Source organism: Peromyscus maniculatus, chromosome 4 (genome assembly GCF_049852395.1).
Source record: "Peromyscus maniculatus bairdii isolate BWxNUB_F1_BW_parent chromosome 4, HU_Pman_BW_mat_3.1, whole genome shotgun sequence".
NCBI lineage: Eukaryota > Metazoa > Chordata > Mammalia > Rodentia > Cricetidae > Peromyscus > Peromyscus maniculatus.
In genome coordinates, this window is record NC_134855.1 from 115,282,491 (window position 1) to 115,298,169 (window position 15,679).

The 15,679-nt window shown below is 39.3% G+C and overlaps 1 protein-coding gene across 9 annotated transcripts in view; it reads left to right on the forward strand.

Annotated features, from left to right (window-relative positions):
• Positions 1-15,679, forward strand: part of Slx4ip (SLX4 interacting protein) — a 189,698-nt gene that overhangs the window by 114,739 nt on the left and 59,280 nt on the right. For 6 of the 9 annotated variants that reach the window (XM_076570721.1, XM_076570722.1, XM_076570720.1 and 3 more), the window contains one exon: positions 3,714-3,834. The exons of 2 other annotated variants lie outside the window; for them this stretch is intronic. In XM_076570721.1, the coding sequence (XP_076426836.1) occupies positions 3,714-3,834 (121 nt within the window). Of the gene's footprint in view, positions 1-1,958; positions 2,040-3,713; positions 3,835-15,679 lie in introns of all 9 variants that reach the window. One more of the 9 variants, XM_076570724.1, reaches the window with a different exon arrangement.

The following is a 15,679-nucleotide window of genomic DNA, read 5'->3' on the forward strand; positions in this document are numbered from 1 at the left end:
GTTAGCCTTTCTACTAAATTGCATGCCAGAGTTAAAAAAAAAAAAATCTCTGCCATTCCTAAGTATTTGTTTAACCATGGTTAATGCATCTAAAATATAAAATGTTTCATTTAATTATTTTTTATTAGTAAGCCTTTCCAGTCAATAGTTAACTATTTATTTAAGAAGTGACTCATCCTGGGGAGCTGAGATAAATTCCCAGCACACACATACGCATACACACATATATCAAAATCAAAATCTTCAAAACCAGTTATTAGTAGTTAAGTTACAGGAGAGTCAAGAATTATCCTCGTGTCTCCACCTATGCTTCTCTCCCATGGTTTGCAGGGGTTGAGTCTGATATTTGACCTCCCCTAGAGCTTCCTCCTCTTCTGTCTTCAAATTTGACCGGATAAGTTTGACCAGATAAGACCTCAGTCTCCCGTGGCTTCAACACCCTCTCTGTGAGTTCCTGTGGTGGGAAATCATTGTTTGTTTCCTTCTGTAGAGATCAGGGACAGATACTGAGGCAGAGGCCTGTTCAACAGTTCAAAATAGGCCAGTTGGATGGTTCCATGGGTAAAGGTGTCTGCCACCCAATGCTGACCTGAGTTCAATTCCCAGGACAGGCAAGGTGGGAGGAGAGAACTAACTCCTGTAAGTTGTCCTCTGACCTCCACAGGTACACAGTGTCATGTGTGTGCCCACACAACTACACACATATACACTACAAGTAAATGAGTAAATGTAATTTAAAAACCTTCAAAACATACTGTTCTTCATTCCTTCCTAGTGTTTATCTGCTGCCATTACTTTTAGAGGAGTAAAGAAAAGTAAATTGTATTAAGCAGGAATGTTGAATAGTAATAAGACGAGTAACAGGAGAGGGGAACCTGCTGTTTGTGATCATTTGTTCATGTCCCTAAAACTAACCTACCCACCCACTCAGTCAAATGGTAACACAACCAGTACTTTGTGGTCATTATTTTGCAGGGATACCTAGTGACCTAATTTTAAGAAGAAGACACAAAGTTATGGACTGTTCTCTTGAAGACTTTATATTTAACAGGTCAGGACTTTTGTCCTCTATTCTCCATCTTGTAATCTCAAATTCTAGGCCACTAACATACGTCCATATGATTCAAATTAGTACATTCATTCCACCAAAGTAAGTAATATTTCATACAAGGAATCTACCCTATGACTTCTGAAAGGTTCTCAGATCCACCATTTCAGGCCCCAACTTTCCCATGTTCCCTCACAGCTTGAAGACTTAAGCTGTAGACCTTTAACGTTGATACTTAGGCAGTTTTGACCAAGAATGGTTGATATGGGATATTCTAGAGCCAAGATAATGTGAACCACCTCCTCTGGAAAGCACAAGCGTAGATTTCTTGTCAAGGTGCCACATCCAGCTGCATTGTTCCAACTAGTGCCTAGTCCAGAGCAATGAGGCATGACTTAGCAGAGGTGCATGATGGGACCTACAGAGAGCTGCTTCAGTGGTGAATGCAAGAGGTCTGCTTACTCTACCAAGTTGAGCTTTCCTCTCAAAGCAAACTGATAGTTTGCTGCCTCTATTAAGCAATATATGTTCACTGATATTGGAGTTAGTCAGAGATAATTTATGTCCGTGTCTTCAGAAGGAGACTTGAAGAAAGGTTGACTTTACATATGTTCGATCAATGCTTTCTTGTTTTTTAATCTCTAGATCATCTCATGATTGGGGTTTCATAAACAACCAGTTTGATTGCATTTTAACAGTCACTTTGATTAAAAAGAGGACTGGGTTCATATATTTAACATATGTTTCATTTGAGTCCAGGTCAAGTTGTCTTTGGACTCAAAGAGACAAACTGAAATTGTCTCATTTGTAACCTTGAGGAAGCAAACCCGAGCCTCTGTTAGCATAGGGAAGCTGCGCCTGTCTCCCTCTCACTCATGGATTTTTACTTGGTCCTTCATCTACTTCTCAGACAGTGCTGGCTGTTTTCTTCTCCTGCATTGCCCTGGGTCTGAAGAAGATGCCTTACCCAGCCTGGCACATCAGTTCTTAGGTATCTGTCTACTCTGACATTGCCCATTTTTAATTCCTGAAACCTGATTCCCATAAAGAATGCCTAGAATATAGTGAGAAACTTCATGTGTATGGGCTCTATTTTTGTCATACTATTTTTAGTTCTAGCCTTATAGGGTATTTATGACCAAATTTTAACAATCCTTGTTGCCTTGTGTGTCTTCTACATATTTTCTAGCTCAGTCATAGTTGAACCCTGCATGTGAAGCAAAAATTATTTAATTGCTAGAACAACAGTATGAGGCAAGGCTGCCTTTGTGTAGTGTGAGCAGTGCCAAAGCATTCAGCTGTAAATGGATATCTTTATATTCTACGAAGCACTGCATCTTTTAGCTGCAAATAAAAAGCAAGAGAGAGGAGACTGGCATTTGTATTTTATGTAGAAATGTCTATGTTTGTGTTAAATCAAGGGTTTTATATATTGTTTAAGGGGTATTTGCAAAAAAAAAAAAAAAAAAAAAAAAAAAAGAACAAGCAGCCAAAAACCTGGTTCATGTTGTAATTACGAAGAGTCTCAACGATTAACCTGTGATTGATGGCTCTCCGAGAAACAAGTGGAACAAGTTTGAGGTGACCTGAACAGCTCTGAATCTGCTGCAGAATTGTTGAGAATTGATCTAGGATTTATCACTCATTAACTACCAGTTTTATATGTAGCTTCTGATTTCCTATGGTAAATTGCATTTTCTTGGTAATGCAGGAAACACTACACAGAATATTAATAAACATTATGTGGTTGGATTTCTGAGTTATTTTTTGTTGCTGTCCTTTGCAAATATTACATGCCAACTAGTATCTCTAGATACTAAATATTATTTATTAATAATATGGCATGCTGAAATTGAATTCAAGCCTGGTCCTGCTATCTAATAACCACAGACACGAGAAGCTACTTTTATCATTTATGAATGAAGAATATGAATGTGATTTTAAAAAGTAGTTGGGTCTAGAGCATAATCACAATGGTAAGCAGATCACATTACCCTCTTGCCAACATGCTGACTCTCTTGTGTTTGTAAACCCAAGGCCAGAAACCAATGAGTGATGGTGGTTACACCACAGTAAAATATAAAAAATAAATTTGAACCATGCTGGAAAATGAAAGGTTCCACTCCACTGTTTCTGGCTTTTCTTGTATAAATAACATCGGGTAACACTGTATCTGCAAGCAGGACAATAGTGCAGTGAGACAGGGGCCAGAGCCAGTGGCAGCTGTAACCTGTCCCCAAGCCACCTGTACTGACTATAGGAATGTTCTTACACTCCTTTCTGCCTCTGTAAGTACCCCAAGCCCCATGCTGAACCTATGTAGACAGCTCCATGTGATTTATCTCTTCTTTCCATATAGTGTGGTGGACTGATACTTATATGAAAACATTCCTGAAGTCACATCCCGCTTTTGAAGTAAACTTTTAGATCTTCCATTTGGAATTGTGAAACTGAGGCAGAGAGGAACTAAAGTGAGCCAACATCAGTCATGGAGCCCTCTTTGGCAGCACATTTAACGTGCACTGCACCCTGGAAGATGGCACAGCATTCACAGCTAGGTTCAAAAGCTAACTAAATGCCAGCATTTGCTTTTTCAGCATGTATAATCTTTTCTTCTTTGCATTGCATTAAACTAGAAATGTCTAATGTTTTAAATTTACTTTAGGAAGTTTGCTTGCTGTTAAAAGAAACCATTGATTCCAGAGTTAAGGAGTACGTGGGCATGTATAAACAGCACAGGCCATCAAATGCAGAATTCACCAGATCCAGTCCCTTGTCCTTAAAAGGTAGGCAACAAGCACTGCAATTTTGGACAAAGAAAATAGAATTTCTGCTTTGTAGAGATTGCAATTATATTTGACTCTGTCGTGTTAGCATAGTGATACATTAAAAAAATATGCTGTAATGAAGATACTGAGTTTGAGTAACAAAAATGCACCAAAAAGCCCTAAAGGGCTTTTAATGGTAGGCAAAATATATAAAAATAGCAAATAAAACATTCTTAAGGAAACTGTAAAATTTTAAAGGTCTTTTTTGTTTTTGGGGTTTTTTTTTTGACAAATAGTCTTACAAATGGATTTATATTAATACTGACATAAATTGATTCAGTATCTTATGCTTTTAAAAATGTTTTCCAGTATGTCACTATTTCAGATGTTCTCAAACAGGAGCAATGTTTTTCCTGGGGGACACTTGGAAATGTGTGCAGAGAGTTTTGGTTGTCATTACTGGCAAGGGATTGGGTGCTGCTGGCCTGTAGTGAGTAGAGGCCAGGGATGGCACTACATTCACAGGACACAGAGCAGCCCCTTCATAAACAGACTACTAGCTCCAAAACCTGAAGGGCACAACATTGAGATTCTACCTGTGATGACACAGTGATGTATTTGTCTTTGAGTTGCAGGTGAGGAAGCTGAAAGTCTATAGATTAAGTGTCTTGACCAAGTACAAGGTCATCTCAGGATCAAGATTGTGGCTTATTAGTACCTTCCCCTCATCCTGTCCCCAGTTCTTACCTTGGTGCCTGTGATAGAGATGTAGTGACATGCTGAGCGAGAACTCTGGTGAGAGATAAGTGGTGGAGCTCAAATCCAGACCTAGCTCTTGTGGCCTCCACCCCAATGTTTATTCTTTCCCCCAGTCTTCTGCTTTGTTTTTCTATTTTATTTTGTTTGTTTGTTTCTTACTTAAAATCAGCATTTCATATCAGCCTGTGTTACAGATACAGTCAATGCATGGTAATTATCAGACTACAGTGGGTAGACTATGGTGAACCCCACTATGCTAATAGAACATCTGTTTAGGGAAAATACTGAATTATGTACTCCTGAAACCTTCCTTGATCCAGAGTGCTCACCTTATGTAGATGATAAATAAGCAAGTAGCTTTTGTTACCCAAAGTGAAAGGCTTAGAGAATGATATTTTTAAACCAAGCAATGTTGCTTTCCAGCGGCTTTTAACCTATGGGTTGTGACCTCACAGGGGTCACATATCAGATATTTAAATTACAATTCATAATAGTAGCAAAATTACTGTTATAAAGTAGCAACAAGATAATTTTATGTTGGGGGAGGGTTCACTACAACATGAAGAACTGTATTAACGAAATTACAAAGGTTGAGAACTGGCTTTAGACGACACTCTCTGAATTGCCACTCAGTATTGTTATAAATTCAGAGAAAAACCATAGGTTTTTGTATACATTATACCTAAGTAGACCTGGCCTGTCTCACATTTTATCTGGTGCAACAGGAAAAAGAATGGAGCTGGATTCTAAGATTCCTGTCTCTGGTGCAGCTTTTATAGTAGGTGGTTTGATCTGTACTCCAGCCAGCCTTTCCCTTCCATCCCAGCCCTGACTGCTGAGACTGAGTACTCAATACCCAGCTTCTCTTACAGACAGTTCTGGTCCTAAGATGACAAGAATATGTCCTCAGGTTTGTGTTGATTTTTAAACAGACAAAATGATCTTATTGCGTACAAAATTCTGTAACCTTTCCCCACCTAATATATTGTAAAAATAATTTCATATATCACCATAAAAAACTGTTGTTGTAAAGTGCAGATAAAATTTACTATTTAACAACTTTCAAGTGTATACTTTTGGCAGCATAAATATGCTCACATTTTTATACAGTTACTACCTTACCAATCTCCAGAAGTTTTTCTTTGTCCCATCTGGAACTTTAGCCATGAATAATGTGTCCTTATCCTCCAGCCTGTGCCCCTGTAACAGAAGTCTTGCTTTCTGGCCCTGTTCTTACTACTGTCAGTACCTCATATGAGTAGAGTCATGTAATATTTGTCATTTTATTGTCTGGCTTATTTCCTTTACAGTTACATTTTTAGCATTCTTATAGTGACATTTATAAGAATTTCACATATTTTGTAATCTTCCAGTATATGTCACATGGCCTGCTCATTCATCTACTGGTGGATTGTTTCCATGTTTTGGCTGTTATGAACAATGTTGCTGCAAACACTGATATACAAATTATCTTTTCAAGATTTTGGCTCTTTGGAATATATGTTTAGAAATTTCTGGATCATGGTAATTCTTTTGATTTTTGTTTTTGAGAGACTAACATGTTTTGTCACCATGACTGCATCATTTTACATCCTCACCAGCACGAGGGTTTTGTTTTGTCTGCATCTTTGCCAACCCGTATTTCCTGATATTTTGATAATAGCCATCTTAATATATGTGAAACAATCTGTAATTATGGTTTGTTTTGTAGTTGCTGTTGTTGTTTTGCCATTTTCCTAGTGATTAATGATGCCAGCCATCTTTTCATGTATTCATTGGCTGTTCATATATCTTCTTTGGAGAAATGTCTATATGCCTAGTCCATTTTTAACTGGGAGTTTTTTGAGGGAAGGTTGTTTTTGGAGGGCTTTATATATTATGCATATAAATTCCTTATTGACTGTATAATTGACAAACATGTCGCTCAAATTTTAAATGATCTTTTAATTAAAAAAAAAAAAAAAACCTGGAGCCAGATTTTGGGGTAAATGCTGAAAGATCAGAGACAAAGAAACAAGCCACTGACACGTCTTACCTCTAGGACTCCTCAGCCTGCAAAGCCTTCAATTCCTGTCTCCTCATGCTTTATATACCTTTGTCTACCCAGCCATCACTTCCTTTCTAGTGCTGGGATTAATGGTGTGTGTGCTTCCCAAATACTGGGATTAAAGGTGTGAGATCTCAAGTGCTGGGATTAAAGGCATGTGACTCCCAAGTACTGGTATTAAAGGTGTGTGCCACCATTGCCTGGCTGTTTCTCTGCTAGACTGAATCAATCTCATGTAGTCCAGGGTAGCTTTGAATTCAGAGATCTAAATAGATCTCTGCCTCCTGAGTGCTAGGATTAAAGGTATATACCACCACTGCCTGGCATCTATGTTTAATCTAGTGGCTTGTTCTATTCTCTACTCACCAGATTCCTTTTTTAATAACAAATACAGGAGAATTCCAAGAGCTGGTTGATTCTTCAATATGCTGAGCATTTTACTGCTCTTATACCAGCTGTTCTAAGGCCTGTAGTTTTTCTTTTGTAAAAGGCCATTGCTGAACCCACACAGGCTTTTCTGTTAATCATTTTAAAGGTAGGGATTTTGATGTCTTTGAAAGATCAGCAGCTGTTATGCCCTGTTCTTGTGCAATCTAGATGGTTGGTGACTGTTCTGTATAATAACTTCTAATTTTTTCCCAGAAACGTGTTAGTTTATGGTTTGTTTCTGATTTTGGAGGAATGTTATTATGGGTATTCCTTTGTGCTAACAAATCACGGCCCCATAGATTCATAGCTATATTAGCCACATATGGCTTTAATTTCCTCTCTGTCCTTCTGGCCCTATACATTTGACCCATCTCACCTTCTGTTTCACTTGAGATAATGTTCCAGTCCCTAAAAGTTGAACATTTACCTCCTGAAGAGGCCAATTTGGATGCCAAGATTCTAGTGCAATTATTATTACATCCACATCTGTGTCAACAAGACCTTCAATTATGTCATTTATTTGTTATTTTAATTTTGTTTTTTGTTCATTTATAGACATTTGCCAAAAAATTCACTTTATGGTTTTTCCCAAATTTTTTGTTCTCTCTTCTGTAGCTGTTCTAACACCCCGAGCAGTATGGTTTATTACAAGAGGCATTAGGTTCCTTAATTGCTCTGAGAAGGAGTTTCTTCCATGGTGTCAGGAAAGGACTGAACCGAATTTGACAAATATTTTCTCAAATTCAGTGATTTGTCTTTTCCCTCTCTTGATGATTTACCTTATTATATAGATGGTTTTGAATGTGCTAAACCCAGAATGCCACTCACTTATTTTGTTGCCAATGCTGTGATGTTATGCCTGTGGAAGTCATTGCCAAGTCCTGTCTTGTGAAACTTTTCTTGTAAAAATAGAAGTTCTATGGAATTTTTAAAAATTAACCATTTTATTTAGTAACTTGATCCCATTTGAATTAGTTTTATATGTAAATTAAAGTTAAAACTCATTTTCACATGGTTGTCCAGTTTTCTTGGTATTATTTGTTAAAAGATTACTTTTCACATTGAATGGGTTTGGTAATCTTGTCAATAATTATTTGAGCATCAATGCTGGTTTATTTCTAAGCTTTCTATTCTGCTTTAGTTGTTTGTATCTGTCACTGGTACCAGTTCTGCAGCCTCTTGATATACCATAGCTTTGTGGTAAGTTTTGGAATCAGAAAGCTTTAGTCTTTAGTCTTTTAATTTGTTAGTCTTTTTCAAGATTGTTTTGACTTAGTCCAGATCCACATTGCTATTTTGATGACTGCACAGTATTCCATTAAACATTGGTGATCTTAATTTATTGGTGGAATTTGGATTGCATTTGATACTGTTAGTTCTAAAGAAGAGTATGGTTACCATTCTAGTGATACACATATTTGTCAGAGTTGGATTTAATGTTTATAGTTTTGTGGCCACATAGACTCTGAAAGTGTTCTACTGGTGGGCTATATGAGCTATAACATTTTCTTTTACTTTTTGTTTTTGGAACAGGGTCTACGTGAGTTGTCCAGAGTCCTTGCTAACCCCAAACTTGATATCCTTGCTTAACCCTGCCCCCAATACTAGAATTACAAGCATGCACTAGAAATACACACCCTGCCTATAAGAGCTCTCTAAGAATATTGGCATATGTCTGCATGTGTGTTGGAATATGTGGGTATATGTCTGTGTATACATGTGTGTGTGTGCAAACACATGTGTGCCACATGCATGTGGAGGCACAGGTTGATGATGTCAGGAATTATCACTGACTACTCTGCCTTATCCATTGTGGCAGTTCTCAGTTGAACCCGGACCTCATTGATATAGCTAGTCTTGCTCTAGGGGATCCCCCATCCCCACCTTCCCAGGCAGGAATTATAGGCAAGTGGCTGTGCCCAGTGACATTTATGTGCGTTGTGGGGATCAAAACCCCAGTGGTCATGCTTGTACAACAAGTGCTCTTTAATCCCTGAGCCATCTCTAGGTCCCCTGCAAATGATTTTCCTGTTGTTATCTGCTCTTGACTTTATCTAGTTGCACAACCACAAACCAGGCCCTGTATGCTTTGTGCAGCCTTTAGTGACCATTAGTGGAATGAATGTTGCATTTAGTGTGGTGAAATGATAGTATAACCAGAAGAAATAATACACACATGCACACACACACACACACACACACACACACACACACACACACACACACACACATTCATCTTTGAAAGGAAACTTTCTAGAAAAGCCCCATGTTTGTCTCTTCTCTCATTCAAACCATTGAGCATATCTGTTGAGGTTCACACCATGGCCAGCCCCTTTCCCTGTAGCCATCAGCCAGTCTGGATTCCCACTTCTGGACAACTGTAGCAGGTACCACTCTGGCTTCCTGTCATGTGGTCAGTGTGCCACCTTCTGTTTATACATAGTCAGGCCATCCCTTAAAATCACAGGTCTGACCTTGTACAGATCTGTAGAAAGCCATTCAGGATATTCTCAGGGTCTCTAAAATAAAGGCCAAGACCCTGGAGGAACTGCCTGTCAGCTTGTACCACGTTTTCCTTTGTAGCTGGAGAGCTTCTCTCCAGGTCCCACCAAGCCCCCACAATCCCACAACCCACGTATAAAATAATCACTCAGATGCTTATAAACTCTATGGCGGTGGCAGGCTTCTTGTTATCTACTTCTTTTATCTTAAGTTAACCCATTTCTATTAATCTATAAGTTGCCACATGGCTCGTGGCTTACCGGTACCTTACATCTTGCTTGTCATGGTGGTGGCTGGCAGGCCTCTCCCCCTCAGCCTTCTACTTCCCCCAATTCTCTTCTGTTTGTCCCGCCTATACTTCCTGCCTTCCTATTGACCAATCAGTGTTGTATTTATTACTCAATCAAGCAACACATGTAACATACAGAACATCCCACAGCACTTTCCTTTTTCTTTTTTTTTCTAAAAGGAAGGTTTTAACTTTCACATAGTAAAATTACAGATAACAAAACAATTATCAAGCAAGAATTATAGTTATAATATCTAGTCTATTTATAATAACTAGTTTATTTGGCAAAATTAAAGAAGATATCCTATCTATCTTATATTTGTGAGTCTAAGGTTTTATATCTAACTTATCTTTTATCATAACTAAGGAAAACTGTAACTATCTAGCTTCAACTACATCAAAGACCTCAGAAGGATCTAATATTACCTGAGAAACGGGAGAAGGATGCAAGCAACTTTCAGGAGTCTTGCAGGGTAGACAGAGACAGCTGGCAGCCTGGACAGTCACCTAGTGTTCCTTTGTAAAGTTGGGGCACCTGTCTTCAGCCCACAGGGCTAGAGTCTCTCGGTCATTTTTTTTCAGTGTCCTGTAGAATGTCTGGCAGTTTCTTCTGCAAAGCAGGAACCGGAAGGACCATTTTGTCAAGCAAAGTTCAGTAGTCATCTTTCTATGGGTCCTGCATGTCCAGTCAGTCAAGCAGTCCAAGCAAGAACAGTTTCTTGCCCAAGTGGCTATTTTTGTCAAGGTGAAGATAAACTCCATATGGAGTGTCTTTGATGCCCATCCTCTTCTCTGAAGTAAATCGGTGCTGCCAGGAGCAGACATGTCTCATTGTCCAGAAAGTCTAAATTTTTAAAACATTTTAAATGCCATATTCTGTGGGTCTTTGAAGTATTTGAAGATTACCTATCTATCTGAAATATACGTATGTATACCTAGAAAACTTAACTAACATGTTACAAGTTTGACTACCATAGAAGACTCATTATTAATCTGTATTTCTTAATTATCCTTTACAATCTAAATGAGTTACATAAACATAATACCTCAAATGAGAATAGAAATATATATATATATATATATATATATATATATATATTATAACAAAATTAAGTTTAAACTTGTATCAATAGACTAAAATCTATACCAATGTAAAACATTTTAAACATAAACTAAAATCTATATCAATGTAACACATTTTACACAAGTTGTTGCTCTTTAAAAGTAGATTCATTGCCGGGCGGTGGTGGCGCACGCCTTTAATCCCAGCACTTGGGAGGCAGAGGCAGGCGGATCTCTGTGAGTTCGAGGCCAGCCTGGGCTACCAAGTGAGTTCCAGGAAAGGCGCAAAGCTACACAGAGAAACCCTGTCTCGAAAAAACAAAAAAACAAACAAAAAAAAGTAGATTCATTAATCTACCCTTATATCCTATCATCTCTATATCCTATATAGCTATATCATATCCCCTTTTCTTTTTTAGAAAGAGATCGCATTTATAATCAACCAGTTTTAAATAAAAATCTTGGTTTTTCTCTGTACCATATCAGAGGGCTCTTCTGATTTGGGACACAAGAATCTCTTTTTTTTTTTTTTTTTTAAAGCAATATGTCTGGGTTTAGAGAAGGAATGAGCCAATTCCATCTCTAAAGCCAGCTTGGTATATTGGGGAATTTGGGCATAGCTTCTCTCACTACTTCCTGCTGGGGGGGGGTGCGGGGGGCGGTGTGCTGTATCTTATGGGGACACAAAGAAAATTTTAGGATCATGGAGTAGTCCATGAGGGTGTATCGTCTGAGCCAGTTATCTTGAATCTGATCTGGATGTTGGATCATCTGGGCTATGGTGTCATCAGAGACCTTTCAGGGGGTCTTGGCTGGTCAAACCTGATGTATCTTTTTTTTTTTTTTTTTTTTTTTTTTTGGTTTTTCGAGACAGGGTTTCTCTGTGTAGCTTTGCGCCTCTCCTGGAACTCACTTGGTAGTCCAGGCTGGCCTCGAACTCACAGAGATCCGCCTACCTCTGCCTCCCGAGTGCTGGGATTAAAGGCGTGCACCACCACCACCCGGCAAACCTGATGTATCTTAATCTGGAACAAATCAATAACCTCTGGCTTTCTGTAGAAACAAAAGCAGAGCCTCCTTTAAAAGCAACATATCCTTACATCCAAATTTTGAAGTCAAGGTACCTTTAAAATATACATTTTGGCATAACTCAACTGCTTTTACAATCAGATGTTTTTCTTCAGTTATGAATATCAAAGAGAACATATTCCAGATTTTCTGTGTGATAGCCATCTTTATGTGGCTTATTTTTTATATTACCTTTACTGTCTCTTTAAAGACTTTACTTTTAAAAACTATCATTTGTTTATATAACTTCATATATTCCTTTTTCTCTCTCTTTCAAGCCTATGTACATTTTTACATACATTGTAAACTATTACATCTGAATCAGTCTTATTGTGAACCTATTGTTTTAAACTGCAGCATTCTAAGACTGAAACAGCGCTGTGGCTGCTGGCTCCGCCCACTTCAGCTTCCCAACATGGCGGTGGTACGTTTTCTGCCAGCTCTGGAAGCCATCAACTCTCAGAAATAGTGGGTCTATGATTCTATCAAAGCAGCTGGTAGCCCAGAAACCTCTTTTTTTTTTTTTTTTTTTTTTTTTTGGTTTTTGTTTTGTACCAGCAAAGGCTAAATCCACCAGGCAGCATAATGTGCCACTTGTAGAGGCCTCATTCCCACCATACTGCAGGTCGAGTGCACATGCCAGGAATCCACCATAGTAGCTCAAACATGCAGGCTGCTGCTAACTTGAGAGAGACAACTAGGAACTATTTTTAGCTCCATTTTAGAATCTTTTTTCTCAGGTTTTAGGTGGAAACTCTTGCCCCACGTTGGGCGCCATTTCTAGCTGGAGAGCTTCTCTCCAGGTCCCACCAAGCCCCTGCAGTCCTACAACCCACGTATAAAATAATCACTCAGACACTTATATTACTTATAAACTGTATGGCCATGGCAGGCTTCTTGTTATCTACTTCTTCTATCTTAAATTAACCCATTTTTATTAATCTATAAGTTACCATGTGGCTCATGGCTTACCGGTACCTTATATCTTGCTTGTCATGGCAACAAGGTTAAGAATTGCTGTGTCTTACCTGGCCTTCCTCATTTTCTGCAAACCTGCTTTATTTCTAACTCTGTGTCTTCGCTTTTAATAGCTTCTCCACTGACAAAGGAAATCCCATCTCAAATTTGATGTTTTTCACCAGTTTTCTCATTTCCCCCTTCTCTGACCACATGTTATTTGGAATTTACTACTTACATATCCTGCACCATACTGTATCTTAACTGTGCTGTAGTCTGCTTACCTGCCTTCTCCCTTCCTGTGAGGGAAAGGCTGACTGGCACCCCTAGAGCTCCTTTCCAGATTGCCATGCTGCAGAGAATTGTCTTTTGAGTGCTTGCTCTCCTCACAGGCTGTTTCCAAGGTATGAATGCTACACACTTCTCTCACCCACCAGATCACTCTTCTCAGTTGACAGGTTCACCGTGGGCTAGTTTCTTTTTTTCCATTTCCTGATACATATCAGGGTAACATGCCTCAGCATGGTATGTGAACTAAATATGTAATCCTGAGTAAGCTAAAGTCTCCAAACTCATAACCTTGCTCATTGCTCTAATAAGATTAATATTATTCATGCTCTGTGAGTGTTCTTTACAACAACTGTGTAAGCTCCTCCGAGGCCATTTCCTTAATTTTATTTAAAAAAAAAAAAGCACAAAGATTATTCACAAAGTCAGTGAGCCACATAACATAGATATTAGCTTCATCCTTTGTAAGTCATCTGAAAAGCCATTTCAATAGGATCAGTATAAGTTAGTGACATGAGGAAGTTTTCAAAAAGATGTCACCATCAACTCCCACTAGCTTCACCTCAGCATTTTCCTCTAGTCTTGACAAGAATTGGGTGTTACCAGCATCTTCAATCTTTGCCAGACTAGCAGCCTAAAACTCAAACAGGAGAATTGTGCTCTTTTATTTTCATTCATGTTTTTATGTGTTCATTGACTGAACTGTATGCTTACAGTTTGGCCTTCTATTGGATTGTCTCCCCTCCCTCCCTCCCTTCTTCCCTCCCTCCCTCCCTCTCTCCCTCCTCTCCCTCCTTCCCTCCCTCTTTTCACTCCTTCCCTCCCTCCCTCCCTCCCTCCCTCCCTCCCTCCCTCCCTCCCTCCCTCCCTTCCTTCCTTCCTTCCTTCCTTCCTTTTTTCCTTCCATTCTTTCTTTTCTTCTCTTCTCATAACCAGTCACTGACTTACTACCATCACCTCCAGATCTACCTTCTAATTCTTCCACACCTCTGCTGCCAGGGCAATACACATTGCTCTGCTGGTCAGAGTATACCTGCATCCCATTGCTTACAAGCTTTTCCCAATGCCATCAGGTTCTGGACTATGCTTTGCATTCTAACTAAATTTTCAGTAAACCTCCTAATCGTTATGTAAGGCCAGCTACATTTGAGTATTGTTTGTTTACTTAAGACCATTGACTTTTATCAATCCATTGTCTCATTTTGACTAAGTGACTTATTCAGTTATGGCCTTTAATTGCCTCAGTATTTTTAGCCATCTAGTCACCACATGACTTCCTACTTTCGGGCTTTAGTGGTTCACAGACACCATCTGTTCTAATCATTAGTCCTTCCAGCTCTTGATGCTCTGAGGTTGTCTCTAACCCTAAAGGAGGCTGTCCATTCAGGGACTTTATGGCAGTGCTCTTCCCACACTGGCCAGTCACTATTTTACAGAGGATTCTGAGAGAATAGGGGAAACCATTTGGTAGGAGGTACCATTCTTAGGCAAATCTTCAGGCACATAGATTGCCATTCTCTTAGCATCCTTTAGCAAGCTATGCTTGGCTGGGTCTGACTCAGTGAACCTTATAGCTGAGTTCTGGTAGAAGAGCCCAGTTCTCTTAATTGTCTTTTTTAATTGGACAGTCATGAGAGTGACCTTCTGGGTATGGAGATGGCAAACATTTCCATCCCAAGTTAAGTAAATATAAAATCTGACTGTTAAGAAGAATGCTGAGTAAGCCAATCGCTTAGTCCTGTAGACTTTGGAAGGTCCCAGGGAGATCTATGAGACACAGAGCTTACAGGAAGTTCTTATTCCCCAAGAAGGAAGTGCCCCAGTGGCCTTGATCAGCATACCTGGAGAGCTCCCCAGACTATTCTTCAATTTGTCCTTCTATCTTGATTAATCTGTAGTCCCAGAATACAATGCTCTCTCACCTCTCAGCTTTTATACATGTTGCTTCTACTTCTCTAGGAAAACTTTCAATATTCCAGCACAGGGTCGTGGTACCATCAGACACTGAGGAGGAGTACAGTGTTGGAAAAAAATAGAAGAGTTGTGGCTACTTGTTGGTCACTTGTTTCTTGACGATGCTTCTGGTCTGCTTCCACTGCTGCAGAGGTGGAGGTGGCCTGTGAGTTACAAATCATTAAGTAGCCTTTCATTTTCCAGAACCACATCCTGTCCAAGTATAAGATTACAGGACATGGGAATCACCCAGTACAAAGGGACAGAAAATGCTTTCCTCTAACCCATCCCCTCTGGCGGTCCTTTAGCATCTGTCAGTGCCTATTACTGAATGTCAGCCCATCAGATACTAGCACAGCTATCTGACACACACCCAAGGCAAGCCCTGGACACAGGCATTTCTTGCCACTTTTCTTCCCCATTGGTGGGGATTAAACTCAAGCTTTCTACAACTGCACAAGTGCTCTACTGCTTGGCTGTGACTGCAGCCCACAGCCATCATTCCTAAC